Source organism: Dromiciops gliroides, chromosome 4 (assembly GCF_019393635.1).
Source record: "Dromiciops gliroides isolate mDroGli1 chromosome 4, mDroGli1.pri, whole genome shotgun sequence".
Classification (NCBI taxonomy): domain Eukaryota; kingdom Metazoa; phylum Chordata; class Mammalia; order Microbiotheria; family Microbiotheriidae; genus Dromiciops; species Dromiciops gliroides.
This window is the reverse complement of record NC_057864.1, coordinates 290,027,918-290,055,362: the sequence shown is the minus strand read 5'-3', so window position 1 is coordinate 290,055,362 and position 27,445 is coordinate 290,027,918. Positions and strand designations below refer to the sequence as shown.

At 37.9% G+C, this 27,445-nt stretch overlaps 1 protein-coding gene across 1 annotated transcript in view; it reads right to left on the bottom strand.

Moving 5' to 3' along the window:
- Nucleotides 1-27,445, bottom strand: part of COL19A1 (collagen type XIX alpha 1 chain) — a 438,272-nt gene that overhangs the window by 75,315 nt on the left and 335,512 nt on the right. The window contains 11 exon segments of the mRNA XM_044002760.1: nt 3,200-3,253; nt 8,280-8,333; nt 13,259-13,312; nt 13,761-13,814; nt 14,149-14,253; nt 21,307-21,348; nt 22,580-22,633; nt 22,718-22,762; nt 22,871-22,906; nt 27,088-27,165; nt 27,271-27,315. Coding sequence (XP_043858695.1) covers nt 3,200-3,253; nt 8,280-8,333; nt 13,259-13,312; nt 13,761-13,814; nt 14,149-14,253; nt 21,307-21,348; nt 22,580-22,633; nt 22,718-22,762; nt 22,871-22,906; nt 27,088-27,165; nt 27,271-27,315 — 621 coding nt within the window.

Below are 27,445 nucleotides of genomic sequence, written 5' to 3'. Positions count from 1 at the left end.
TGTGTGTCACCTACTCTCTATGAGCCATAAATCTGAATGTCAAAAGAAAAAATATTTTGAAAAAATATATCAGTACACCATTTTGCTTCTACCTGCCTGATCATTCATTCTGACTCTCTTCCTCCCAATCCCCTTAACACAACTCAAGGAAAAGTCTAACCCCTTTATTTTACAAATGAGGAAACTGAGGCCCAGGGAGGTTAAGATTCTCTAAGATTAAGGATTGTTCTATATACTGTATCTGTATCCCTAGCACCTTGTACAATGCCTGGCACACAGTAGGCATTTAATAAATGTTTGTTGATTAATTGTCCAAAGTCACAATGGCAGTATTGGAGGCAGAATCCATGCCTTATGCACAGAAAAGGGCATATTCTTCTTCTATCATTCCTATTGATAAGAATTATGTTCAGATGATGGAAATAGTTAGCTAGCCACTCCAGCCAGACATACTCCTGGCTCTAAGTGACCCTACACATTTGATGTACATGGTGAGGCCTCTACACAGAGACAAAGGGGACTGGGGGCACTTTACTGCCTTCTGTAGTCTTGTTTCTACCTTGATCCCACTGTATCCATTTCACATTCTGGGTGCCAAGGACAACATTCACTGTGTGCAAAACCAGAATGCAAGGAGAAGGAGCAGCTTTCTTCATTTGGCAGTGTGGTGTTGTAGATAGATAGCTGCGTCCTGAGTCAGGAAGACCTCAGTTCAAGTTTTGTCTCTGATACACAGTTGCATGTGTGATCCTGGGCAAATCAGGATTCAATTTGAGAAAATGTATTTCATAGTATTTGGTTTTTTAAAAAAAAAACCCAATTCAAAGATTTCCTTTTTTCCAAGGTAGAGTGATTTTAGAAACTTTAATCTCAAGGTATTCTAGTAGTCCAAACTTTTTCTCAGAACAATAATTTCGTATCTAAGGCAAACAACAGCAGAATCCGTGCATGGCTTTGCATGTAATGCTACCTCCAGGTGAGCTACTCTAACCCTTTTATTTTACACATAGGGAAACTGAGGCCCCTGAAGGTTAAGAGAATATAAATTCTCTAAGATTGGAGATTATTCCATTTACTGTATTTGAATCCCTAACATCTATCAAGGTGCCTGACATATAGTAGGTACTTAATAAATATTTGTTGATAAATTTGCCAAAGTCACAATGGTAGTATTACAGACAGAATTTGAAGCTACTTTCTCTGACTCTTTATACTGTATGAAGGAATAGGAAGGAGCTAGTTACACACTTCCTGTTCATATGACTCAAGTATCTTGATGTTCATTTCCTGAGTTTGGGTCAAATATTTTTGGCAACCCGCTTTTCCTATAAAAAAAAAGCATCACACCATCTTTAACATTCACATAAACCACAATACAGTCTTTGAAAACTTCTCTTTCAAAATACCAAGTCTAAACACATTATATCCAGGCAGTCCATCCTCATGGGTGTCTCTAAACTATGTTATATATGAGTGACTGGTGGCAAAGTGTCCTTTAGGGAATTATGCCAAAGTTTCCATGAGTCAACTAACAAGGAAGAATATATGACTACTAAAAGACACTTTCTGGCACAATATCTACAATTAAAACTCATTTTTCATCTTGGTTTGTGCCCCAAAGCTCATCTGAGTGTGGAATTCCCATTAACTTCAAAGGCAATGGAATGCCTGAATGGATTCCATAGAGGATGGAGAAGAATGCGGACAAAAAAAGGGACCTTGTGACATCACCAAAGCAAATCTAAAATTCTATAGAATAAGCACATTGTTTCCTTTAAATTTATGGTAGCATTTCTCTGTTACTCACTACCATTATGCCTCATTTCTTTTCAGTGATGCTGTTTGGTAATTAAAAAAAAAATGAATGAGCTTTCCCTGGGACAGTATAATGTCGTGTTATTATCCGCCCCCCCTGCCGCTGCCCCCCATCCCATACAAACATCCTCCCCCTCCTAGCCCCTTCTATTCCCCTAGCATTAGGAGCCCTGCTCTGTCTTATATTGGCTTTTAGGGAAACAGATATTATGAGTTTTAGTTCTTTACCAGCTTAGGACTGAATCAGTCTTGCTTCTGGTCCTATTCTGACTTCTTCACGATCCCTTATGATTTGTATTTACCCAATAACTTCTTTTCCCAGTAACTTGTTCTGGTTTTGTATACTTTTTATTATTGTTTAATTGGTTTTTTTAGTTGTATCTGACTCTTTGGGCGAAGATATTGGTTTGCCATTTCCTTCTCCAGTTCATTTTATACATGAGGAAACGGGCAAACAGGGTTAAGTGACTTGCCCAGGGTCACACAGCTAGTAGGTATCTGAGGTTTGATTTGCACTCAAAAAGATGAGTCTTCCTGACTCCAGGGCCAGAACTCCATCCACTGCAACATCACCTAGGTGCCCTTAGCTTATACCTTTGTTTTCCAGTACCTAGGTTCCCTGCCCTTATAATCTCTCAGTTTGTGGATTTCATGCCTAGTGTACTGCTCTCCTTAAGGACTGGATTCCCTTTCGTTGAACCTAAGGGTGGCTTTATTTGGGTTCTTACTATCTGCTGCCCTATGTCCCTGTCAACTTCTTGGACCCTCTCTGATTAATTTTCCTGTTCCTGCCTGGACATACAGACCTCATGACTCTTGGACTCAGACCTTCTTGCTTAAAGTACTTAGATCCTGCCTGTGCCTTCCTTATGGTTGTTGTTGTTGTTGTTGAGCAATGAGGGTTAAGTCATTTGCCCAGGGTCACATAGCTAGTAAGTGTGAAGTGCCTGAGGCTGGATTTGAACTCAGGTCCTCCTGAATCCAGGGCCAGTGCTTTATCCACTGAACCACCTAGCTGCCCCCTGTGCCTTCCTTATGGACAGATCTCCTGTGTCTAGACAACTCAGTATGGGGCCCATCTTTGGGTTCCTGCGTCTGTAGGCTTGCTCCTGTTTGTCCCATGTTCAGACCTCCTCATCCCCAACTTCACGCAGTCCTAAGGAATCTCTCTTGAGATCCCACTTTGACCTCCTCTGGTCTATCTTGTCCTATTAGTACCTGAGCCTCGGTTACAGTATTTATATAAACATTAACATATATGTCTATATAAGCATGCATATATGTATATATACATATGCACACATACAAATATATATGCACATATACATAAACAAATCTATCTATATCTATCTATCCACATACGTAGTTTTATTTTGTTTTTTACCTTTTCTCCTTTTGCTCCAGGAGGACCAGGATGTCCGGTTCTTCCAAATGAGCCCTGTAACACACCAGGTTGGTTTATGAGGAAAACAATAAAATGACACCAAAGTTTGACTGCTAAAACTTACCCATTTTGAAGGTCATTTGGTCCTAATTAAATCAGTCCTAAAAGCTTACATTTCTTCTGGCTGATAGAACAGCTGCATGCAGCTGATAAGCCTTCCAAATGGTAGAATTTGTATTTTGTGGCTGCTTTCTTCACCTTGGCCAACTACATGTAGTGACCTTAATTGAAACCTTTTGATAGAACTAAGAATTTAGACTTGCTGTTTAAATGGTAATTTACATAACATTACCCATTATGTCTTCCTAAATAGGCTATAATTTTTGAAAGCCATCAACTTTTTAAATACTTCAAGAAACTGGAGAATTAATGATTTCTGTACTGGTTATGTGATCTGTATCATATCAACAGAAAATAAAAACTAACTTTAGTCTTTCTTGGCAGTATAAAAGTCACATTTCCCATAATTCCTCTAGTAGCCTGACCCTCCACTTTTAATGTTAAGACACATCTTTCAATTAAGCTTATGGTTTTGTGAAGGCTGGGTCTACAATGTATGGAAAACATAAATGATTTAGAAATGTCAGCTGTGGCCAATGTATACAACTCTCAGAACATCAGGAAATTCAGAAGCATTATAAATCCATGCTGCTTATAGCACTCCCCTGACTAACTGTTCCCCCTATAACAGTGAACATTTATTTATCACTTCTTGTATGAAGAACACTGCACTAGGCAATGGGAAAGGCACAACATTTAGATAAAATATTGCCTCTCATCTTCTAGAGCCTAGACTGTAGTATCTAATAAAGACAGCAGCAACACTCAAAATCACAAGCTAAGAGAGCTACAGAACAAGATGAGATCCGAGAGGAGCAAGCATTACTAACTAACCTAGGAGATGAGGTAGAAAACCAGGAAAGCTTCATGAAGAAGGCAGCATTTGAGTTGGATTTTAGAGTAAGAAGAAGAATTGAATGAATTCAAAGTAAAGTATGAGTTAGAACCGAGCAGGTAAAAAGGGAAAGGGAGATAGTCTAGGTGTATGGAAAAACGAGAGGTGGGCAAGTGCAGGATGGGTTGGAGGGCAAAGAAAAGTCTGGTGTGGCTGAAACAAAGAGTGAATGAAGAGGAATAATATGATTTACTCCTGGAGAGAGGGTAGTTTCAGATTCTATAGGGCCATAAGTTCCAAAGGAATTTGAAGCTTATTTGATAGTCAAACATGGGTTCAATAGGGATCCACTGAAAACTTTTTTTTTGGGGGGGGTAGGGCAATTGGGGTTAAGTGACTTGCCCAGGGTCACATAGCTAGTAAGTGTTAAGTGTCTAAGGCCGGATTTGAACCCAGGTACTCCTGACTCCAGGGCTGGTGCTCTATCCACTGCACTACCTAGCTGCCCCTCACTGAAAACTTTTGAGCTAAGGGGTGACATGACCATATTTATACACAAGAAAAAGAATTCCCATAGAACCACTGGGAATTTAATTCAGGTCATATAGGCTTAGAACAAAGTTTCTAGGATCTACTGGGATTGTGCTGACCCAGAACACAGTTTCTCATTTAATGTCTTGAGAATAAAAAAAAAATTCTTTTCCCAGCTCACCTAATCCAATTACTAGTTTATCTTCAAAATGCAGTCACTTTGCTGTTGAGGAACAGGGATAATACCTGCAATAAAAACTTTCTACATTATGGTGAGAGAAAAATGATACCCATCACTATGCATATTGCATGAGGAACACTATTTAACTTGCAGGACAAATGCAACTGTGGCTTATGAGAATTCAGTTCAAGAAGCCTCTATGAAACACCTGGTCAGCACCAAGTTAGGCAGTTTTTTAAATGTAAAATCAGTTAAGTCACTTTACAACAGTGACTGTAAGAGAGACCCAGTGAGGAGTTGAATACTGAAATTGAATGAGTATCAATTGGTCAGTCAATCACAAGCCTACATTGTAATATCTAATAAAGATAGCAGTAACACCCAAAATTACAATCTAAGAGAGCTTCAAAACAAGGTGAGGTCTGAGAGGAGAAAGTAATACAAACCTAGACGATGAGGGTGACGTATAGAAAAACTTCATAAAGGAGGCAGCATTTGAGTTGGACTTTAGAGTATGAGTAAGAATTGAATGAATTTGAAGTAAAGTATGAGGTAGAATCGAACAGGTAAAAAGAGAAAGGGAGATAGTCTCAGTGTATCTTATGTACTATTTGTCCATGTGCTGGGCACTGTAGGGACCACAAAAAATGTGCAAAGTACAGTCCTTGTCCCCAAAAATGATGCAAAGTACAGTTCTTGTCCCCCAAAATGATGCCGAGTTAAGATTAACCTATACTATAGAAGACATTATACAATTGGGAGTTAAATTGGTGGCAGAGATAGGAAGAAAAATGGTTCAGAGATGATCAAATAATGGGAAAGACTTCATGTAGAATGATGGATATAAGCTAAGCCTGGAAGGACAGGTGTAAGGAGAGATCCCAGTGCAGCCAGGCTTTGGAGGCAGAGCAAGACTTCCATGAGAGACAACTGTCACTCCCAGGTTGGTTGTTGTCTATTGAGGCCCTCTTGGCTTGACTTCTAAGAATCCTCTTCCTGATTAGGATCCAAAGTCATTCCACTCTCAAGTCTTACTCCAAGCACTAAGAGGATATAGCTTTTGAGCTTGAAGGAATCTTAGAATTCACTTAATCCAACCTTTTTATTTTATAGGCAGTTAGGTGGTACAAGAAATAGAGCATTGGGCCTGGAGTCAGGAAGACTTGAGTTCAAATCCAGCTTCAAACACTTACTAGTTTTGTGGCCCTGGGTAAGGCACTTAACCTCTTTCTGTTTTAGTTTCTTCAACTTTAAAATGGGGATAATAACAGCACCCACCTCTCAGGGTTGTTGTGAAGATCCAATGAGATAACATTTGTCAAATACTTAGCACAGTACCTGGAACATAGTACATGCTTAATAAAAATGCTTGTTTCCTTCTCTTCCCTGATGAGGAAACTAAGTTTAGTAAGTTGCTCAAGATCACACAGAGTAAAGTAGCAGAGCCAGGATTATCACTCGGCACAGTGGACAAGGCTCTAGAGTTAGAGTCTGGAAGACTTTGTTTTGTGTCAGCGCAATGCCATTAGACTCCAAGAATTTTGTTTCTAGGTCTGCGAAACCTGAGTTCTGTGGATATTAATTTACATGGGCATGGATCTGGGTTCAAATCTTGCCTCATTTACTTATTAACTGTGTGACCTGGTCATAGAACTGTAATATTAGTCAGCATCTGTATAGCACTCTAAGATTTGTAAAGCACTTTTCAAATATCTCATCTTATATCCTTGTAGTAATGTTGCAATATAGGTGCTATAATTATCCCCATTTTATAGATAAGGAAACTTGGGCAGATATAGGTTAAGTGATTCCCCCTCTCTCCCAAAGTCACACAGCTAGTAAAAGTGCCTGAGGCTGGATTCGAACTCAGGTCTTCCTGACTCCATGTGCAGTGTTCTATCCACTGTCATCTAGCTGCCTAGCTATACCACTCCAAGGTTCAGTTTCCTCATCTAGTATACTTATGAGACTTGATAGCCTCTAAGTTCCCTTTCAACTCTAAAGCTACAGTCCTATGATTCCCAAGCTTCGTTTGTCGGGAGATTCTGTTATTTCACGACTCCATGTTTATTTCTAATTCCATCAAGAAAGACAATTATGAGCCAAGATGGATGGATACATAGAAATGACATGAGGAGACAGACCTGACTGGAGTGAAGGATTCATATTGGGGAGTGGTGAAGAAAAAAAACAAAAAATAAAAACTTGCTTTTAGTTCTAAACACTCTTGGCCACTATTTCTTGAAAAAAAAAATGTTTTCCTCATGCCCCCAAATAAAACAGGGCCTTAAAAATCTGAACAAATCTCCCAGAGACCAAAAAATTATTTGCAACCAATTTTCTTTTCTTTTTTTCCTTTTCTTTCTTTCTTTTTTTTTGGGGGGGGGGCAGGGCAATGAGGGTTAAGTGACTTTCCCAGGGTCACACAGCTAGTAAGTGTCAAGTGTCTGAGGCTGGATTTGAACTCAGGTCCTCCTGAATCCAGGGCTGGTGCTTTATTCACTGTCCCACCTAGCTGCCCTGAGCCAGCCACCTTTTAAGTCTCCTTGATAAAACTGGGGTTAAGTAATACTTTCTAATAGAATTCCTACCTATTCTTTAAAGTTCATCTCAAGTACTTCTTCCAATGAAAGCTTCTCCGCATCTCACTAGTCCACAATGACCTTGCCCTTGAGATCACACATAGCACTTTGTAACTTTCTAGTGTACTCATCATGCATTATATAGGGTATCCCAAAAGTCTGTATTGTTTTAAGCTTTTGTTGTTATTTATCCATTTTTTAAGTCATGCCCAACTCTTTGTGACCCCATTTGGGGTTTTCTTGGCATAGATACTGGAGTTGTTTGCCATTTCCTTCTCCAACTCATTTTACAGCTGAGGAAAAGGAGGCAAACAGGATTAAGTGAGTTGCCCAGGATCATATAGTGTCTGAGGCTGGATTTGAACTCAGGTCTTGACTCCAGGTCCGGTGCTCTATCTCCTGTGCTACCTAGCTGTCCATGCTACTGAAGCTTCAAGAGTACAAAGACTTTTGGAACACTCTATAAGCATATTTGTTTCATAGGATCTGTCTTTTGACATTATAAATTTCTTAACTAGAATCTAGACCCTATGAGGGCAGGCTCATAGTCATATGTAAACTTTCATTTTTTTCCAATGACTAGAATAGTAGTCTGTACACATCTGGGGCTTAACAAGGGCTTGCTGAATTGCTGAATTGAAAATGTTGTTGAATTATGGATGACATTCTTATCTTATGAAACTAATGGAGAGTCCCTAATGCTCAGAAGGATGTTAAAGAATGCTGAATGAAAATGAGTTATGGGATCACTTCCTCTGTGGCATGATCGCTCATGTCTATGGGGGTAGGAAATAGCTCATAAAACAAAACATAGTTACACCAAATACTTACAGCAGGTCCAACTGGTCCTGGGGTTCCTGGAGTGCCTGGAATTCCTTGAAGACCCTGAAATGGACATAATTTTAACATAAAATAATTGTACATCTGCAGAAACACTACACCCATTGTATCTGCTATAAAGATGTTACTATGGGGCAGCTAGGTGGTGCAGTGGATAGAGCACAGGCCCTAGATTCAGGAGGACCTGAGTTCAAATCCAGCCTCTTGACACTTACTAGCTGTGTGACCCTGGGTAAGTCACTTAACCCCAATTGCCCCCCCCCCCCAAAAAAGATGTTATTATCTACTGTGGTCAGGAAAAAAATATTCTAGATAATCAAGTCAAAGAAACATGGATTCTTAGAATTGGAAGGTACCTCAGAGGTTATCTAGTCTAATGTGGATCTAAAGTATAAATCTCATCTAGTATTGTAGGAGGAACAATGGATTTGAAATCAAAAGATTGGAGTTAAATTCCACCCCTGACACTTATTACCTGTGTGACTTAGGGCAAGTCACTTAAACTCCTTATCTCCCTGTTTCCTCATCAGTAAAATGAAGTGATTAAACTAGATAGAGTCTAAGGCTCCTTTGAGCTCTAAATCTGTGACCCTGTAAATGATACAACTTGTTTTTGAAGACTTTCAATGATGAGAGACTCACCACCTCATGAGGCTATTCCCTACTTCTCTACTTTAGTTGTTTAACCAACAGCTGTATACCAACCATAGCTTACCCAATTAAAAAAATAGTATGCATGCAAGGAAGTATGCCTAACAATGAAGTTATAGACGCCATAATCTGATTTTTCTTTGAACATTCACAAAGCACTTCAGGATATTTTTTAGGGCCAGAGGGTCATAGAAACACAGAATTCTAGACTTGAAAGAAACCTTAAATATTACCTAGTTCCCTGTACTGTTGTATTCAATTAGGGAATTCCCTCATCTCCAGCATAATCTCCTCATTTGCAAATACATGGAATTGCTAGTTAAAAGTATTTTCTGATTGAACAAATGTCTTATAAATCTCTTTCTTGTACTTTAGTTATGGTTCTGATTTTCAAATCTAATACAGGAATGTCAAATCATGGGCCTGGAACAAAAGCTTTTTTAGAAATGTTATTAAACAGCTGCTAGAGGTTCTTTTTTTTTTTTTGATGACAATTTCCCATTAGAAACATCTTTTAAGCATGAAAAAAAAATTAGATTTTTCTACTAGTTTTTGTTTTTCATAAGAATTTCAGTCCATAAGCAAATCTGAATTTCATTAATGGAGTCAGTGATCAGGAGATGGAAGGGACAATGGAAGGTATCAATTATTCTAATTCCTTCATTTTACAGATGCGAAAACTGAGATGTAAAGATAACTGGACTAAGGTCACATAGGTTTGATGGCATTGCTTAAGAATTAATAACAAAATGTTTCTATTTTTGAAAATTTTTTTGTGGTGCTTAAGATATCTGACAGTATTTTTTTGTTTTTTGTTTTTTGTTTTGTTTTTGCTGGGCAATGAGGGTTAAGTGACTTGCCCAGGGTCACACAGCTAGTAAGTGTCAAGTGTCTGAAGCTAGATTTGAACTCAAGTACTCCTGAATCCAGGGCCGGTGCTTTATCCACTGCGCCACCTAGCTGCCCCCAGACAGTATTTTTATTTAGGGACAACTAGGTGACATAGTGAATAGAATGCTAGACCTGGAGTAAGAAAGACTCCTCTTCCTGAGTTCAAATCCAGACTTCAACACTTACTAGCTGTGTTACCCTGGGCAAGTCACTTAATCCTGTTTGCCTGTTTCCTCATCCATAAAATGAGTTGGGGAAGGAAATAGAAAATCACAGCAAAGCCAAGGAAACCTGAAAGGGGTCACAAAGAATTGGATACAATTGAAATATGACATTTTTACTTAGCTGAGCCTCATTTTTTCTTAACTATAAAATGGGGGATATATGTCTTGACTACTTCATAGGACTTTTGTGAAGTTTAAATGAGTATGTATGTGAATATATTTTGGTAATTGTCCAGCAATATACAAAGACAAAAATAGATGAATATAATAACTAGCAATTTCCGTAATTAATTTTTTTCTATTGATTCTTTCTCATAATACATGACATCACTGTAAAGTCATATAACTTCTCCAGGCCTCAGGTTCTACCATTTGTAAAATGAGAGGCTTGGATGAGATGATCTCTAAGGTCTCTCAAACCTTCAAATATTATGATATAAGAATATTGAGGGAGGCAGCAAGGGAAGAAAGGAGGAAGAAGAGGAGAGGGATGAATTAGAACCTAGCTGGTACTTTTCTTAGTATACAAGGTGTTCCAAAAGTCTTAGTGCAATTGAAAGTTTTAGGGGCTTAAAACTGCACTGTCTTTTGAGACACTCTGTACATACCACGGTATAATAATACATCTCGCCTAACTAAGAATATGATTTTTGGCATCTTCTTAATCCATTGTCAATTTCCCTTATAATGCAGAGGAAACATTTTCCTTTGGAAAGATGCTGTTTATGGATTAGGCAACATGAATATCACAGAGGGCTCCTTTAAAAATCCTCATATTCCTATAAAGTTGTATGTGTATTCCATTTCACACATAAATTCTTTCCTGACCATTGTATCAGTCTAGAGCTGCTGAATGAGTCCTGAGATTTTCTAATTTATAAGCTTGGGGCTCATTAACCTTTGATGACCACATTAAACTTTAAAATAAACTGCAGCCCATAAATAAAAAAATACATTCTCAGCAGTCTTTCTCTGAACAAGCTGAAATGTTGTAGCATAGATAGAAATTACTGTGGATTCATAAAGGGCAATAAGATAATTTTAGGAGACAAGCTGGTCATTGAGGAAGACAAATACATCATAGGTAGTAGGGCACTCCATTTAGTACATAGTACTAGGCATAAGTCGAAATTAAAATTTACTATATGTCCATCCAGGGATCATCGAGCTAAGGCCCTTCGTTGCTTGGATACTTTGAGCTCATAAGTCTTGCCTCAGTAATTGTCTAGTGAATATTTATTTCCCATTGTAATAATTCATGGCTGACAGTAGCTCCCCATATCTTAATTATCCATATTATCCTGAAAACATGCTTAGTAAGCCCAGAGCACCAAGTGAGAGTTCATTGTATTGAGAGAGGTGTGTCTGCCCTCTACCAGCTTCTAACAAGTTGTTCCCTCGGTATTTGCAATAAATTTTGTAGAAATGTAAATCATGAACCTTGGACAAATGAAGTCACTTTGCCACAAGCAATAGATATGTGACTTCTCTCTAAAAGTATCCTCAGTTAGAGGAAGGAGAAACAATGGGGAAGGGAAGATTTGAAAAGATGAAAGTACTTTGCAACTGCAAAGAGATTTTTTTCAGCTAGGAGGAGAATGATGTTCATATTAGATGTCTGTTTTATTTGACTAATAGATTGGGGGGACGTGGTTGAGAGAGGGATGTTTTGGGTTCCTGATTTCATCACTAGTGAAAGATAGCATTGGAAAAACTCCCTCACCAGTACATATCAGCAATTCAGATAACTAAATATTTGCCTGGAGCAAGGCACAGGAAGGTTAAGAGTTTTGCTCATCCATGGCCACAGTGTCAGAGGCAGGGCTCAAACCCAGAGAATTCCTGTCTCAAAGGCTAGATCTTAAACCACTGTGCCATTTTGTTGTAATGATAGAGTCTGTGAGCTATATTACCTTTTGAAAAATTCATTTTTTAGAAATTATAATGTCCAATCATGGCTGAGAATAATCAGGGGAAAGCTGTATTAATAGATTGGTTCTGTTTGATTTATAATGTTCACACTTGGGAAGCTGGTAACATGAAACCGCTAGATTCCCTTAATTCATTAATAGCTTTGTGTAAAATCTTGTATGAGGGTTATATCGTGTCCTATGTTATAGACTCCTTAAGCAATATATTAGAACCAGTAGCTCTTTCTGGTGGAGCAGCATGCAATAGCTTTTTAGTCCACAAAGAGAGCAAAGTACCTTACAGAATCAATAAAAATTAACTTTTAATGAATTTACCTTGAAGCCTCTTTAAAAAACCAAATTCCAATTATTTCCTGGCCTTTCTCTTATTACCTTTTCAATTGCTTCCAAAATCTACCTCTTGAATCTAGGCAGTTAAAAGCTGTTGGGCCATTTAAAATCTGTTACTGTTATTGCACTTTTCTGTAGTCTTCTATGAATTTAAGAAAGCACAAACTTGTTTACTCTTGTTATTTTGAAAATAAAATTCTTTTAGTGCTTTATTTATGGGAGAAAATAAAAATAAAAAATCCTTGCCCCTGGACATGAATTTGGAAAAAACATGCTTCCAAAATAACATCAATACAAATGAAAAAATTAATGCATGATAATACCTTTTAATGTGAACAAAATATAGACTACTATGGTAGAATAAATGATAGGTAGATTCACCTGTAAAAACCAATCTGTTTCATGGTATGCTGGCTTCCTACATTAGCATCAGGTTAGCATATGCCAGATGGTTTACTTACTTTCATTAAGAATTATTAGCTTCAAAACTGCCTAAATAAACAATAATTTATCATCCTAATTGGTTTTTTCCAGGAGTTAATGTGAATTATACAGGGACAGAATTGCATCCTGAGTTTCACTGTGGCCCAGAGAAGACATTCTGGAACATTATCTCACAATCATATTTGACCTTCAATTGGTCATTTTACTCAGTGATCCAATTTTCTTCATGTTTGAAATGGAGAAGCTAGCAGTAAACATCAGCACATTTTGTTATATGAAAAATCAGCTAGTAAAAAAAAAGGTTTCGGGACTCACAAAGACATATATAAAGCTTTATCTTTTATTACTTTGTTAGCAGTTTAACATGGGCTGCAAAATGAACTGTTGGAGAGGAACTCCATATTCAGTAGTGTCATATAGTGCTAGGTTTTATCAGTTATAAAGAGACTTAATTATAAGGAATAACAGAAAATGTAACTAAAATAAAAATTATTTTTACCTCATCACCCTTCTCACCAGGTAATCCAGAATATCCACGCTCACCTTTGGTTCCCTATAAAGACACCATATTTAACAATCACTCTCTTATTTTCCAGCAAACACTAGAGTAATGTGGCTTTGAATGTGCTGAGCAGATATCAAAGAAGAGCCAGGAAAAAAAAAATGGGGCAGCTAGGTGGCACAGTGGATAGAGCACCAGCCCTGGATTCAGGAGGACCTGAGTTCGAATCTGACCTCAGACACTTTACACTTACTACCTGTGTGACCCTAGGCAAGTCACTTAACCCCAATTGCCTCACCAAAAAACAAAAACAAAAAAACAAAGAAGAGCCAGACATCAGTCAAAGACTCAACCTCTGTAACTATGCCAATTTAGCCACCTTTTAAGTTACTGTCCACACATATCAACCCATGTAATTTCTATACGCCCCCCCACCTTTTGACTCTAAATTAAGGACTTCAGCTGGGGGAAGAGGAAAGGTGGAAAAAAATTCCCTTACCTTTGGTCCTTCTCTGCCAGGGATTCCTGGAGGGCCTCTTGGCCCAGTATCACCCTGAATGGAATATTAATAACACATATCAAGAGAATTGCCATCACTGTGCTCCACAAAAGGCACATATTCAGCATTGAATACATTCATTCAACAATATTTATTAAATGCCTGCTATGTGTAGTTCAATTCAACAGATATTTATTAATCGAATATTATTTACAATATACTATTTTAGGTGCTGGGGATATACAAAGATAAATGAGATACAGTCTCCCTTCATGAGTTTATAATCTAGTTAGATGAGATAACACAGTATACAATTAAAAATAATACTAATTAGACTATGGTAAAGGCAGAAGAGGAGTAAGTGCTATGTGATAATTTCCATGTTTACCTTTCCTGTGGTATAATAATTTCTTCCAGGTTCCCCAGCTCCTCCTTCCTCTCCTTTGGCAATTTTTAACCCCGGGATACTAGGATGGCAGCTGCCACAAACATTCTGTTAGGAATGGACAAAGGCCTAGTGACTTTAGTCATGCATAGAAAGCACATTTTGGTCAAATGTCTCTGAATCAGCCTTCTATTTCATTTTCAAAATAGAAGCAGGTTGTTGCTGACACCAACATTAGAATATATGAAAAAATAAAGCCTATGATGAATGGTTTTCTCTTAAAACTACTCAAAGTTATTTGGAAAAAAAAAAGAATGTGGCTTGAAAATATATATGTTTACCAGAGGAAGAATTCATTTGAGAAATAAATGTTAGTGTGACATTAGATTATTACATCAAATCCAAAAATTGACAAAAATTTTAAGGAAATTTCCTTTCTTTTGCTTTATTGATCCCTTTTTAAAGAACTAATTTGCCACTAGCTTGTAGTTTCCACCTTTCTCCATTTTAAAAACCAGTTTCTTTGCATTTCAATTACTTTTTTATTTAGTTTAGAAGGACCTTATGTCTTAATGCTTGGACTCATAACTCAAACGTCAGATTAATCACATAGTTAAAACTCTTCATGATCTGGTCCCTTCCTGTCTCTTTTCAGTCTTCTTATACTTTACTCGTATGTACTCTATGACCCAACAACATTGTCCTATTTTCTGTTCCTTACACACAACACTCCATCACCCCATGCTTTTGTCCTGGCTCTCATTCATGCCTAGAGATGCGTTGCCTCCTCATTTTCAAATACAGGAATCCCTGCTTTTCTGCAAGACTCAGTTCACGTGCCACTGACTGAGGATAGGCTTTTCTTTATCTCCCTGGATTCTAGTGCCTTCCTCTTCACAGTTACCCTGTTTTTGATTTGTATATGCCTTCTATATGCCTATGTATGTATGCCATTAGATTATGATCTTGACAGGAGGGGCTATTTCACTTTTGTCTTTATCTCGCCTGCACTTAGCCTGCACAATTTCCGTGGCATAGGCTTTTAATAAATGCTTAATGACCTCTCTTTGTCTCTCTGTGTCTCTGTCTCCCTTGGTCTCTGTCTGTTTGTCTTTCTCTCTCCCTTCCTTTATCCCTCTTTCCTTCCCTCTCCTCTCTGAAAAAAAACAAAAGAAAAACCCTGCGGGTTTTAGTTGACCATTCGCTTAATATGAATCAACTGTATGGCAGAGCTGCTAGAAAACTCTCATGTGATATGATGCATTAATGAATACACATCAAAGGAGCCTATTCCTGCCCTCTAAGACAAGGCTAGTCAAGTTCAGACAGGATGGGTTATGATCTACACTGGTAAAGAGAGTACCCACATAGATGACATCATAGGTCTTTGAAATATCCAATTATTTCAGTGTACAATGCATGCAACACACTGTGCTGCGTGCTGTTTGAAACTCAAAGATAATTAAGTCATGGTCTCTGCTACTACAGAGTTCATAATTCCTTCAGGATGATATGAGGGTGGAGTAGAGGGATGTAAGATATGGAGATACAATACAGTCACAAATATGCAATACTACATTGGTATTCATAAATCATATTCATTTTTATCATTTTCTTCTGTTTTCTGATAAAATTGCTGTTGCATTTGTCTTCAAGGCTCCCCAGGAGGTTTTCTTTTAGAATGGCGCATTTCTCTATCAGATATTCTTTGCTAAAGCCTTGACCATATTTTTGTAAATAGGAGCACAATACGGGCAGGGGGTGCCCCATGTTGGTGAAGTGCTCCTGATGCTTGGATACCTCAGTGGCTCTGGGATTTCATCTTCAGAGGAACTCCTTTTACCAACTCAAGCTGAAACCCTCCCATCTTATCTTGGCCTTCAGGACTCTTATTCATATATTTCCATAAACCTCCTCTGGAGGATATATCAAAAACAATAAGGGCTATCTTTTTGCCCTTTTTAATGGAACTTGTGACTCCAAAGGCATAATATAAACACCTTCTACTAATGCAGATTGACACCTACTCTTCACCTTACTGTTTTAGAGGATTGCCTTGGGGCATTAAAAGCTTAATTTAAGAGGTTAAGCACAGGGTCACCTGGCCAATTAGTGTTAGAGGCAGGACTTGAACCTAGGTCTTCCTGACTCTGGGGTCCCCTCTCTAGGCACTACACTATGCTGCCTCTCTTTTCAATATATAAGAACACCAATACACAATTTTAGCTGTCTAACTTCTCTTGTTCTTGCTACATTAACAGCTCTCTTCTCTTCCCCCTACAAAGTGCTTTATGAGGTCACTTATTGAAGCTTGTTCTTATTTTAGCTAATGAAATCCTGGATCCATAGCACTTCAGTATTCTCTTATTCTTTTGTAAGCATATTTGTGACTAGGGCTCATGGGACTCTATCCACAAAAGGCAAGAGTACTCAAACATAAAGTTAGCCTTCACTCCCAAGATAACCATTCTTTAACTGGCTTAATCCTACTGCTACTCTACATATCTTGTCCAACTTGTAATTCCTACATTAGGGGTTTACATTTTATGTATTGTACAAGGGATGAATTGGCATCTATATTTTTTTTGTTTAGAGTTGATTGTTATCATCTTTAGCTTGTTGGCTATATAATAACATTGGGTTGAGTAAATAGGCAATAGGAGAATGGCAAATAGGAATGAGTTGGGGTGTGTGTATGGAGTTGGGGGATGGGGACAGTCTCCTGCTCTACCCCTGAGAAAATATGACCTACGACAGAGAGAAACAATGTCAGGATGTGCTGAAGCCAGCTTGAATGACAAACATTATTACATATCAGGGCTTGACTTATTGTTTGTTGCTCATCTGGACTTTAAGAAAGTAATGGACAAATTGTTAATAATGGATATTAAACTTGAGAGTCTTCTGTGTATATATATGTATATATATGTATAGACATATTTATATGTGTATGTATGTATACATATGTGTGTATGTATGTATGTGTGTGTATGTATTTATGTACATATTTTTTTTGGAGAGTTAGTTGTTAAACCTTTACCAGAACATTGCTGGAATGGTTGGAGAGTTGGCCTCATGATCAAGAAGACCTGGGTCCAAGGTCTACCTCTGACACATAATGGCTATATCACCCCTTGCAAATCACTCATCCTTTTAGTGTTCTAGGCAACTCTCCAAGATTACACATTATGGAAAAGGTATAAGCCTGCTTACATCGGTATGGAAAAGGTATAACCCTGCCTACATTGGTAGGTGGAGCTATTTCATCTGGGAATTCCTCATACCAGTAAAATTATAGGAAGTCCCTCTTCCTAACAGAGTCCTACCAGTACAATGGCATCAAAAGGTAGCAAACTTTCATTGAATTACACTTGTGTGCAGACCATTGTACTAGAGCCTGGAGGAAACACAAGGCTTAAATGATATATAGTTCTCTCCTTCATGGAGCTAAGCATCTGACTCAGTTCATCCTTCATTTTCTTTTTATTTTCTTTTAATTTTTTTTAGTGAGGCAATTGGGGTTTAAGTGACTTGCCCAGGGTCACACAGCTAGTAAGTGTTAAGTGTCTGAGGCCGGATTTGAACTCAGGTACTCCTGACTCCAGGGCCGGCTCCATCTAGCCGCCCCCATCCTTCATTTTCAAAGAAGACAAATGATGTCACCATGTTAGAGTAAAATAGTAGATGATGGATGATGTCTTGACTTGGGTGTGAATTAGATTTAAGTGAGGCCAAGTCACGTAAAGTCATCAACCTCACACTCTTTCTTCCAGACTCATTGATGTTCAGTGGCAGGACAGAAGTCAAGATGATTGGTGATAGCCCCAGGTGCAGTGGATAATCATCTATGTTTGACCAAGCTCTAAATGTTCCATAGCACCTGCTTCAGTTGCCTTCATGACTATTGGAACAAATTGTTCTCATCTGTTCATTCCACTGGGAGTAGTCTTCACATGAAGGTGGTAAGCATCCCCCTAACTCATCAATGGGTTTAAAGCTCATCCTCAAACTTGTTTAACCTGCCTGCCAAGATGGTTTTACCTGAGCATGACTGCTGCTTCTTACATACAGCTTCTTAGAGCCATAGGTAAGAGTTGGGTGATAGGTGGACACCAAAAGTCTCCCTCACACCAGAAGTTGTAGTCCTCTCTAAATAACCATAAACCCTAAGAGTCTGGCAGGTGGAAAAATATATCAGACACATGTGAATGAGAGAGCTCCAAGATAAAGTGGTCAGAGAGATAGAAAGGGTGGGTGGGGTGGGGTGGGAAGGTTGTCACTGTTAATGAAGATTAAAAAAAGGTTTCATGAAAGAGATGATATTTGAGTTGTGCCTCAAAGAACTGAGTAGGAATTCATCAAACAAACATGGGGGAACAAGGAATAGGAACCATTGTAAGAAAAAGCAGTAGGTAAGTGCTACAAGGTATTATCAAAATTTCATAGATGAGGAAACTTCCAAGGGATAGGATGAGGATACACACACACACACACACATACATATACACGCACACATATACATCAGTTCAAGACGTATATACATATATACATCAGTTCAAGAACCTTAAAGTGCTATATACATATATGCCTTTGTTATATGTTAACATTAACTTATTATGCCCACCATGCTTCTACCTAATTCCTTTTGGTTACATATAGCTGATTGTTCTGAAATTGTGGCATTATAAGGTGGCTCCACACATAAAACTCCTTTTATGGTTGATAAGAAACTAGATACTTAAGAGGTGAAAAGGCAGGAACTATGCCCAGAGTCATAATGCTAGTAAATATTTTAGGCAGAATTTGAACCTAGGTCTTCCCAACTCTAAACCCAGCATCCTACCTTCTACCTTTCAGAATAGCATCAGTATTGATCTGCACAAAACACCTGGCCTAAAAGATATCATACAGAAAATGTATGCCAGTCATATAGCCAGAATAAGGTATGCCAAAGACAGAGACATAGTGCTGCACTGGTATCTACAAAGAGTATAAAACCAGGAGGAAGGTCTCTGCCACATTGGGTACTCTTTTTTGGAGGGAGGATCTATGGGGAATACAAAAAATAATCACACAGGATGAGAAGGTGTGGATGGGCTGTGAGCTTCATCAATGAAGGAAATGCCCAGGTCCTCTAGCTCATTGTATTGAAGCGCTGACTCAGTGCAGGGTGGTGGCAGTACCATCCATGGCAGTCTGGGCTACTGTCTTTGCTATTGTCATTTAAACTCCATTCTAATGAAATCAATAGTAGCAACACACCTGAAGTTGTGAGGTTGGGTGGACCAAGAAATATAGACATCTTGTGATGAAGGCCAAAAGAATGGCCACTGAATCCTTGACCACTGAAAAGCTCTATATGTGCACTTAGTCACACGTGCTAAATTCAGTCTGTCCTACTAAAAGCTGGCCCATGCTAATGAAGATAGTAAACTTGATAAAAGAAATGGTCAATTGGCACAAAAATTAAAGGATATGTGGTACTATTTTTAACTCTTCTTTTAGGTGTTCTAATGACAGCTCTTGATTAATGAGGATCAAAACCCTCTGATGTTTATTGCTGTTGTTCAGTTGTTTCAGTTGTGTCTGACTCTTTGTGACCCCACTTGGGATATTCTTGGCAAAGATACTTGAGTGGTTTGTCATTTCCTTCTCTAGTTCACTTTACAGACGAGGAACTGAGGCAGACAAGGTTAAGTGACTTGCCCAGGATCATGCAGCTGGTGAGTGTCTGAGGCCAGATTTGAAATCAGGAATATCCACTGTGCCACCTAGCTGCCCTCTGATGTTTATTACTCAAATAAAAATGCACATACAATTTTAGGATGAGAATACTCCTCTCATTATTAGATTATTACTCTGATGCTGTGGTTTAGTTAGCAACACATTCTTATACAGGTTGGACCAAAAGTCACAAAGGGATCTGATGTTTTACTAACTTTTTGAAAATTATTTTTTCTTTATTTCCTATATTTACTGCTATGATATTGTAAGTTAGAAACAAAAAATAAAAGTTATTAAATATTGAAACCCCTTCATGACTTAATGACTTTTGGCCCACTCTGTACAGACAGAGCTGGTATTTCTATGAATATAACTAAACTTTTATACACACACACACACACACACACACATATATAAAAGAGCTGGGTACATAACCCTCACAAGGTCACAAGGTGGGGGACTAGAAAAAAATGAGATTGCATTGCAACTGTGGCACCAGTGCCCTTGCTTTCTGCTCACAGCACATATAGACATAGATTATTTTTACATTTAGTTGCTCCAACACACTTAATGTCTTGTATAAGGAAAATGTCAGAGTAAAAACTAAAACTTTATCTTTAAGTCTGAATTTGCAGATAGAGAAAATGATTCATATTCAATTTATTAACAAGCTAGTTGCTATACTTGGTAGTACTCTCCCTCCTTCTTGTATAGTTGCTTGATATGATACGTTGGTCCATTAAGTTGTTTTGTAAAAACAAGCTGCAGTTAACCTTCCTTCTCTGACCTCACTTACCAATGTGTTTTCTAACTCCATAATTCTACATGTATTCTAGCTATCTGTATTTGGGTTTTATTCCCTAATAGATTGTACTTACTCAGGACAGGTATAGCAAATGGGATAATAATTCCCATAAGGAAGCAAGGTAGTCAACTTCCTATTAAGAGAACATTGCAGGGGCGGCTAGGTGGCGCAGTGGATAGAGCACCGGCCCTGGATTCAGGAGTACCTGAGTTCAAGTCCGGCCTCAGACACTTAACACTTACTAGCTGTGTGACCCTGGGCAAGTCACTTAACCCCAATTGCCTCACTAAAAAAAAAAAAAAAAAAAAAAGAGAGAACATTGCAGAGATTCCTATTAGGAAAAAAATTCCTCTAGACAAGAAAACAATCTCTTCAAGGTTGCTAATGTTACTATCTCTTTTCCATGGCTTACTTTAGAACTGGATCTATGGTGCCTTCTTCAAGAGAAGTCATGGTAGAGGGATTAATATAAGGTAAAAAATACAGTGAGCAATATTCACCTTTTAATAATTTTAAAAATATATATTCTATCTTTTAAATTTAACCTTGTTGATGAGACTAAATAGGCCCCATCTTGTAACAATGTCCTAGCTATTTCCTTAGAAATGAGCAGAAGCAGCACAACAGATTACCTTCAACATAGCACCAATATCTCCCAAAAGAGGAAGTGCAATCTGTAATAAAAACAAAGAGACAAATAAATGCACTTAAACCCTAGAATCCACTCCAAATTTATAACAATTTGCCATATCCTTGTCATCAGAATAAATGTCATTTTTAGGTCACATGTAATTCAATTTATGCATTTCAAATGAAAGAGATCCAAGAATTTTATTGAGAAAGAATTATCCTTTTCTGAGAATATTCTACCTGGGGCAATGCCCTACAAATACTCTCACCAATTACAGCCTGGATTACAAAAGCAAATTTAATTAGAAAGGGAAAAAACATTCCATTGAAAAGTAGCTGTATAAGCTGTTTAAAAAAATAAGAGAATTTTTGCATTAATTCTCTTTATTTTTATTTTCCAATGAAGCCAAAATGAGGAAGATACACATTGGCAGACCCTTATTTTATTTTTGTTTACCCCTTAAAATGTCCTTTAGCATAGTGATTCTAAAATGTAAAATAGATTTTTACAACTTTCCAAAGTGATTCACTCATTAGTAGAGTTAAAAATAAGGAGCAAATATATACCCACACTTAGCTCATTAAGTAAGAAAGGGTTCAGAGTGTGGATGAGTAAGAGATTCATATGGTTAAATACTGTGGGTCCAATGGAGGTTTTGTCATTCAAGATTACTAACTGATTTCCATATTCTATATGGCCTCCACAAATAGAAATGTGGATACTAATGCTATTTAAGAAGACTTTATTGTACCTGAAAATAGGATATATTCAGAAACAAAACCTTGGAAAACTTTTATTGATCTCAACTAATTTTGAGAAACTTATTGTTTCTAATGATCACAGTAATTTCCATCTCTTAAAGTATTAGTATTCATGAATGCATAAAATAATCCCATCTATTTTACCTGTTAAATTTTCATTTAGAAAATAATGAGATTTATCAAGCAGCCAGCACTAGGAAGGGTCAAACCTCTACATATATTTTGACTATAATTGCTATTGGATTGAGACATTAAATGGCCAAACTCAGCTGGGGTCAAACTTTTCTACCTGAATTATACACCCTTAGAAAATGAATGTTTATCACAAAACAATGCTGACAGTCTGATTTTTCTCTCTAAAATAATGGGAGCAAACAAAACCAACAGGCAGCAAAGAAATGGTCTAATTAGTTGTGATGATAAAAATCGGTATGCTCTGATAGAACTGCTTGGCTTTTGTGTGAAAATCTAGATATTCTAAATTCATAAACCAGGTTCAGCTTGCATACATACCGGGTCACCTGGAGGACCTGGCGTCCCTGGCTTCCCATCTCTCCCTGGAGCTCCCTAAAAAAGAGAATATCATCTTTTAAATTCCTTATAAGAAGATAGGCTCAATGTAAAATATTAGGATGCAAACTTATTACTTACATCAGTCCCTGGAGTTCCTGGCAATCCAGGGAGCCCTCTAGGACCCTGAGAAGATAGAGAAATCGTGATTACTTATGATAGGAGTCTTCTGATAATTACTGTCTCTTAAGCATACCATATTTACTTAATCAAATGGCTTAGTAAGTATTCTACCTGAATACCTGGCTCTCCAGAGGGTCCTCTAGATCCCTACAAATGAAAACATATTCAAATCAGAATTCTCTCTTTAGGTATAGATAGGTTAGGATTAACATTTATTAAGTGTTTACTATATATCAGACATTGAAAGGACTGCAAATCATTTAGTTGAATTCAACAACTTTATGAAATATTTGAGTCTCCATATAGTTAAAAAAAACCCATAAATCACACACGTTACAGTTGAGATATTAATGTCTTTAAAATTCAGGCATTTTGAAAAAAATTATTAATACTATTTCCCATTCTCTTCAGAATAAATTGGGCTGTTTAGTTGTATCTGACTCTTCATGACTCCATTTGGTGTTTTCTTGGCAGATACTGGAGTGGTTTGCCATTTCCTTCTTTAGTTCATTTTATAGATGAGAAAACTGAGGCAAACCCTAATTAAGTGACTCGCCCAGGGTCACACAGCTGGTAAAAGTCTGACATCAAATTTGAACTCAGGTCTTCCTGACTACAGGCTCAGTGCTCTATCCCCTGTGCCACCTAGCTGCCCATCAAATGATATACTCATCTCTTATTTCTGCAGTAATAGTTTATCAAGTTAGATGCAACATGGTAGAGAGGACAGAACATTGGCTTTTGGGTCAGAATAGCAGTGATTCAAATCCTACCTCTGACAACTTATACGCCCTGTGCAATTTTGGCCAAGTTATTTAACCTTCCTGGACTTTGTTTTACTCATAGATAAGATGAGGGGAGTAGACTAGCTTTTGAGGTCCTTTCCAGCTCCAGATCTGGGTCTTCTTGCTGCTTTTCATTAATTGTTTGAGGGTACCTTAAGAACTGGTATACAGTCATCAGGGTAGGAAGTAAAAATCAAATAAGCCAATTTTTCTAATTAAAAAAAATGAGAACTTAGGGTTTGTTTAAATATTTTAATTCTTTGGACTCTTCCTTGATCCTACAATAATAACTGGAAATGGGCAGATAACCTCAGACTATATGTAGGTGAAACACCTGGATAACAGCCTTCTGTTTTTCCCTTTCCTTTAATTTCCTTTTCCCTTTCCCTTTCTCTTCCCTTCCCATCTCTTCCCTTCCTTTTCTTTCTTTCCCATCCTTTCCTTTCCCTTTCCTTCATCCTGAGAATACAGAAGCAAAAATAAAATAGTCCACCCCCTCAAAAAGTTTGTTTGGCAAGAGTGACAGCATGTATCTTCAATCTAGACTGGCAGTCCCTGTATTTGATAGTCTTAGAAAGTTGCCTGGGGCACTGACACTTAGGCTACTTAAGGAGAGTCACAGAACTATCCTTCCTGAGAGCCAGGACTTACTTAAACCCAGGACTTCATGACTTTAAGGCCAGCCCTCTCTGCACTATTCCAAGCTGCTTCTTTTCTATCAATTTGATTTTCATTGCTTTTTTCCTCTTTTTTCATTTGTATTTTATCTTGGACTATGTATTCCCAAACTACAATTCCCCAAAATCCTTTTTCCTTTTTTTCAATCTTCTATTTCCAGCTGTCTCTTATATTCTCTCCCTGGAAAATTAATTACCTGACAGAATGGATTACTTCATTGTCATCTCCTCCCTCTTTCTCTACCCTACCCCATTTAAATCTCTGGATAAATTCAGTAAAGACCTATTTCCAAAAAAGAGTATAGTTAAGAGAACCTTTTATTCACCTTTCTTTTATTTTCAAATTCTACGTCATTTTAAGAGCAATTTTAAAATGTTCATTCTACTTTTTCCTAATTGCTGACTCTTATTTGGAAACTATTTCTTCATAATTTTACTCATATATATGACTTCCACTTAAAATATGAACTTTGTAATTTATTATAATTAAGTGTATTGGTGTGAATTCATTGCCATCAACAAGAGGGAAAAACCCTCTAGATATGCTATCCAGGATGCAGGTGCCAGCCAAGAAGCAAGCAAACCCATGATATGTACTTGACTAAAGGTACATCCACCATATCATCCCAGGCAGCACAGTTTTTATTGGAGAGAAACTGAGAGAAAGACCAAAGGAGAGCAAGAGTGACTGCATTAAGGGGGCAGCTAGGTGGCACAGTGGATAAAGCACCAGCCCTGGAGTCAGGAGGACCTGAGTTCAAAATCGACCTCAGACACTTGACACTTAATAGTTGTGTGACCTTGGGCAAGTCACTTAACCCTCATTGCCATGAAAAGAAAAAGAGTGAATGCATTTAGCAGAGGAAGAACAACTATACCATTCACACTCCTTTTAATGTATTCTCATCAACTGCTGCTCCTGGTAGAAGTACATAATCTGGGTCCCTTAAGGATCAGCATCAGAGATTCTTTGATGTTGGAAATCTGATAGGCTGCTAAGAGATATCAATCTGCTTCGTGAGTTTCTGTTTTCCTCTGGGTCAGCCTTTTTGGGGTTGGAGCAAGAAAGATGTGCTTTCTTATGTTCCTGAAAGAACAGGGATCTTTAGGTTGGGAATTCTTTTAGCCTGTGTGTGTCTCTATGAGGGCAGTGGAAAGGAATCAGGGAAGTGATATGTGTGGTCAAGTTGCTAAGGATTAATAGCTGCTGACCAGCACATCTCCAGGGTAGGAGAACTAGCTCCTCTCTATTTTGAAGGAATGACATCTGGGGAAATAGACAGTACTCTCTGCTTCAGCATCTGTGCCACTGTCAAAGGGTTTTGTATTGTTTCAATAGTTGTCAATAAGGTAGATTTCTTTTGGGCAGGTAGGTGACACAGTGGATAAAGTATGGGCTTAGAGTGAGGAAGACTAATCTTCCTGAGTTCAAATCTGTCCTTAGACATGTACTAGCTGTGTGCCCCTGGGCAAGTCACTTAACCCTGTTTGCCTCAGTTTCCTCATCTGTAAAAGGAGCTGGAAAAGGAAATGACAAACCACTCAAGTATTTTTTGCTAAGAAAACCCTAAAAGGGGTTACAAAAAATCAGACATAATTTAACAACAGGTATTTTTGTTCTTATTTTCAATGAAAGAATGGGGGTAAAGTGACTGTCTCAAATCCCATAGTAACTATAAAGTCATAATTTAACAACAGGTATTTTTGTTCTTATTTTAAATGAAAGAATAGGGGTAAAGTGACTGTCTCAAATCCCATAGTAACTATAAAGTCATTATCAGAACTTTTAGCTTTTAAATATATCAGTTTACCATGTCCCTTCTATGATCTAGCAGCTCACTATTACCTCTTAAATCAGATATATGTTCCCTGTACCTTCCTTACCTAGCTTCAACCTACCTTTCCTGGATAAATTTCACACACTCTCTACTCCAAGCAAACTGGCCTTCTTCACACATGACATTCAATCTCCACCTCCATGCCTTTTGTACTTGTCATTCTCCATGCCTGGGATGAACTCCCTCCTCACCTCCAACTATTGGAATCCATTTCCTTCAAAAGCTCAGTTAAAATCCCCCCTTCTAGGTCAGGCTTTTCCTAGTCTCCTCCAAAGCTAATCCTCCATTCCTAATTTCCTATTTATTTTGTATTGACTTCTATATGCACATGTTATCTCTCTTGATAGAATATAAACTTCCTTAGGGCAGAGATCATTTCATTTTTGTCTTGTATTCCCTGAACCTAGCATAGTGTCTGGCACATTGTAAGTGCCTAATAAAAGTTGGTTGATTGAATCAAATCCATCTGTGTGCAGAGTTCTACCACCCCTTTCCTTTCTATACTCAGGAGTTTGCTACCTTGACTAGACTAATATTTCCCCAACCTTTCCACTGCTTTCACCTCGTTCAGGTTAATTTCATAGATACATTCAATTTTGTTCCTTTCTCCAACTTATTTCCTACATTGCTTCGAATTTCACTCTTCTTCTCCAAAAGTTTGCAATCATCTCTTTTTTTCCCCTGACAACTCATCCTTTCTATGAAACTATACTATGACAGTAATCAGGAAGGCCCCTGATCCAAGCAATTTTTCAATAGAACTTGTATTATCTCTCAGATGGTATCTCCTTTTCAGCCAGAAAATAAGCTGAATGGTTTCAAGCATCAGTTAATGGTTAGATGTAAGTGATATCCACAGATTTCTTCTATGATCTCAGATGGTCTGTGTGGCCTTAGTTCAGGGACCAGGGAACAGTGACCAATAACTTTAAATGTCTTGTAGATGGTTGAAAAAAATAAGAACAATAACAAAAAGCCTATACTATTGGTATAAATGGTCACAAAAGCACTCTGTTCATTTCACTTACTGGTTGTCCAGGAATTCCAACTCCTGGAGGTCCAATGTCACCAGGGAGTCCATGAACACCTGGCAGCCCCCTTTCACCCTGTGTAATGAGAGATTTCCACTAATACATATCTCAAGGAGGAGATGCTTCTGCAGCCATATTTTGTCAATTTCTTTTAATATAGAAGTCCTGTGACTTTCATACCTTTGGCCCTCGAGGACCAGGTGTCCCAGGAATTCCATCCAGGCCCTAAAAGAATGAAGAAGCAAGGAAGGTAACTGTATTTTTGTCTCCTTGAAAACTCAAAGTCAATTTCTAAAATAAATAACTGTGATCATCATCCCTAGTAAGTGTGCTTTTGCTTTTAAGGAAGGAAAGG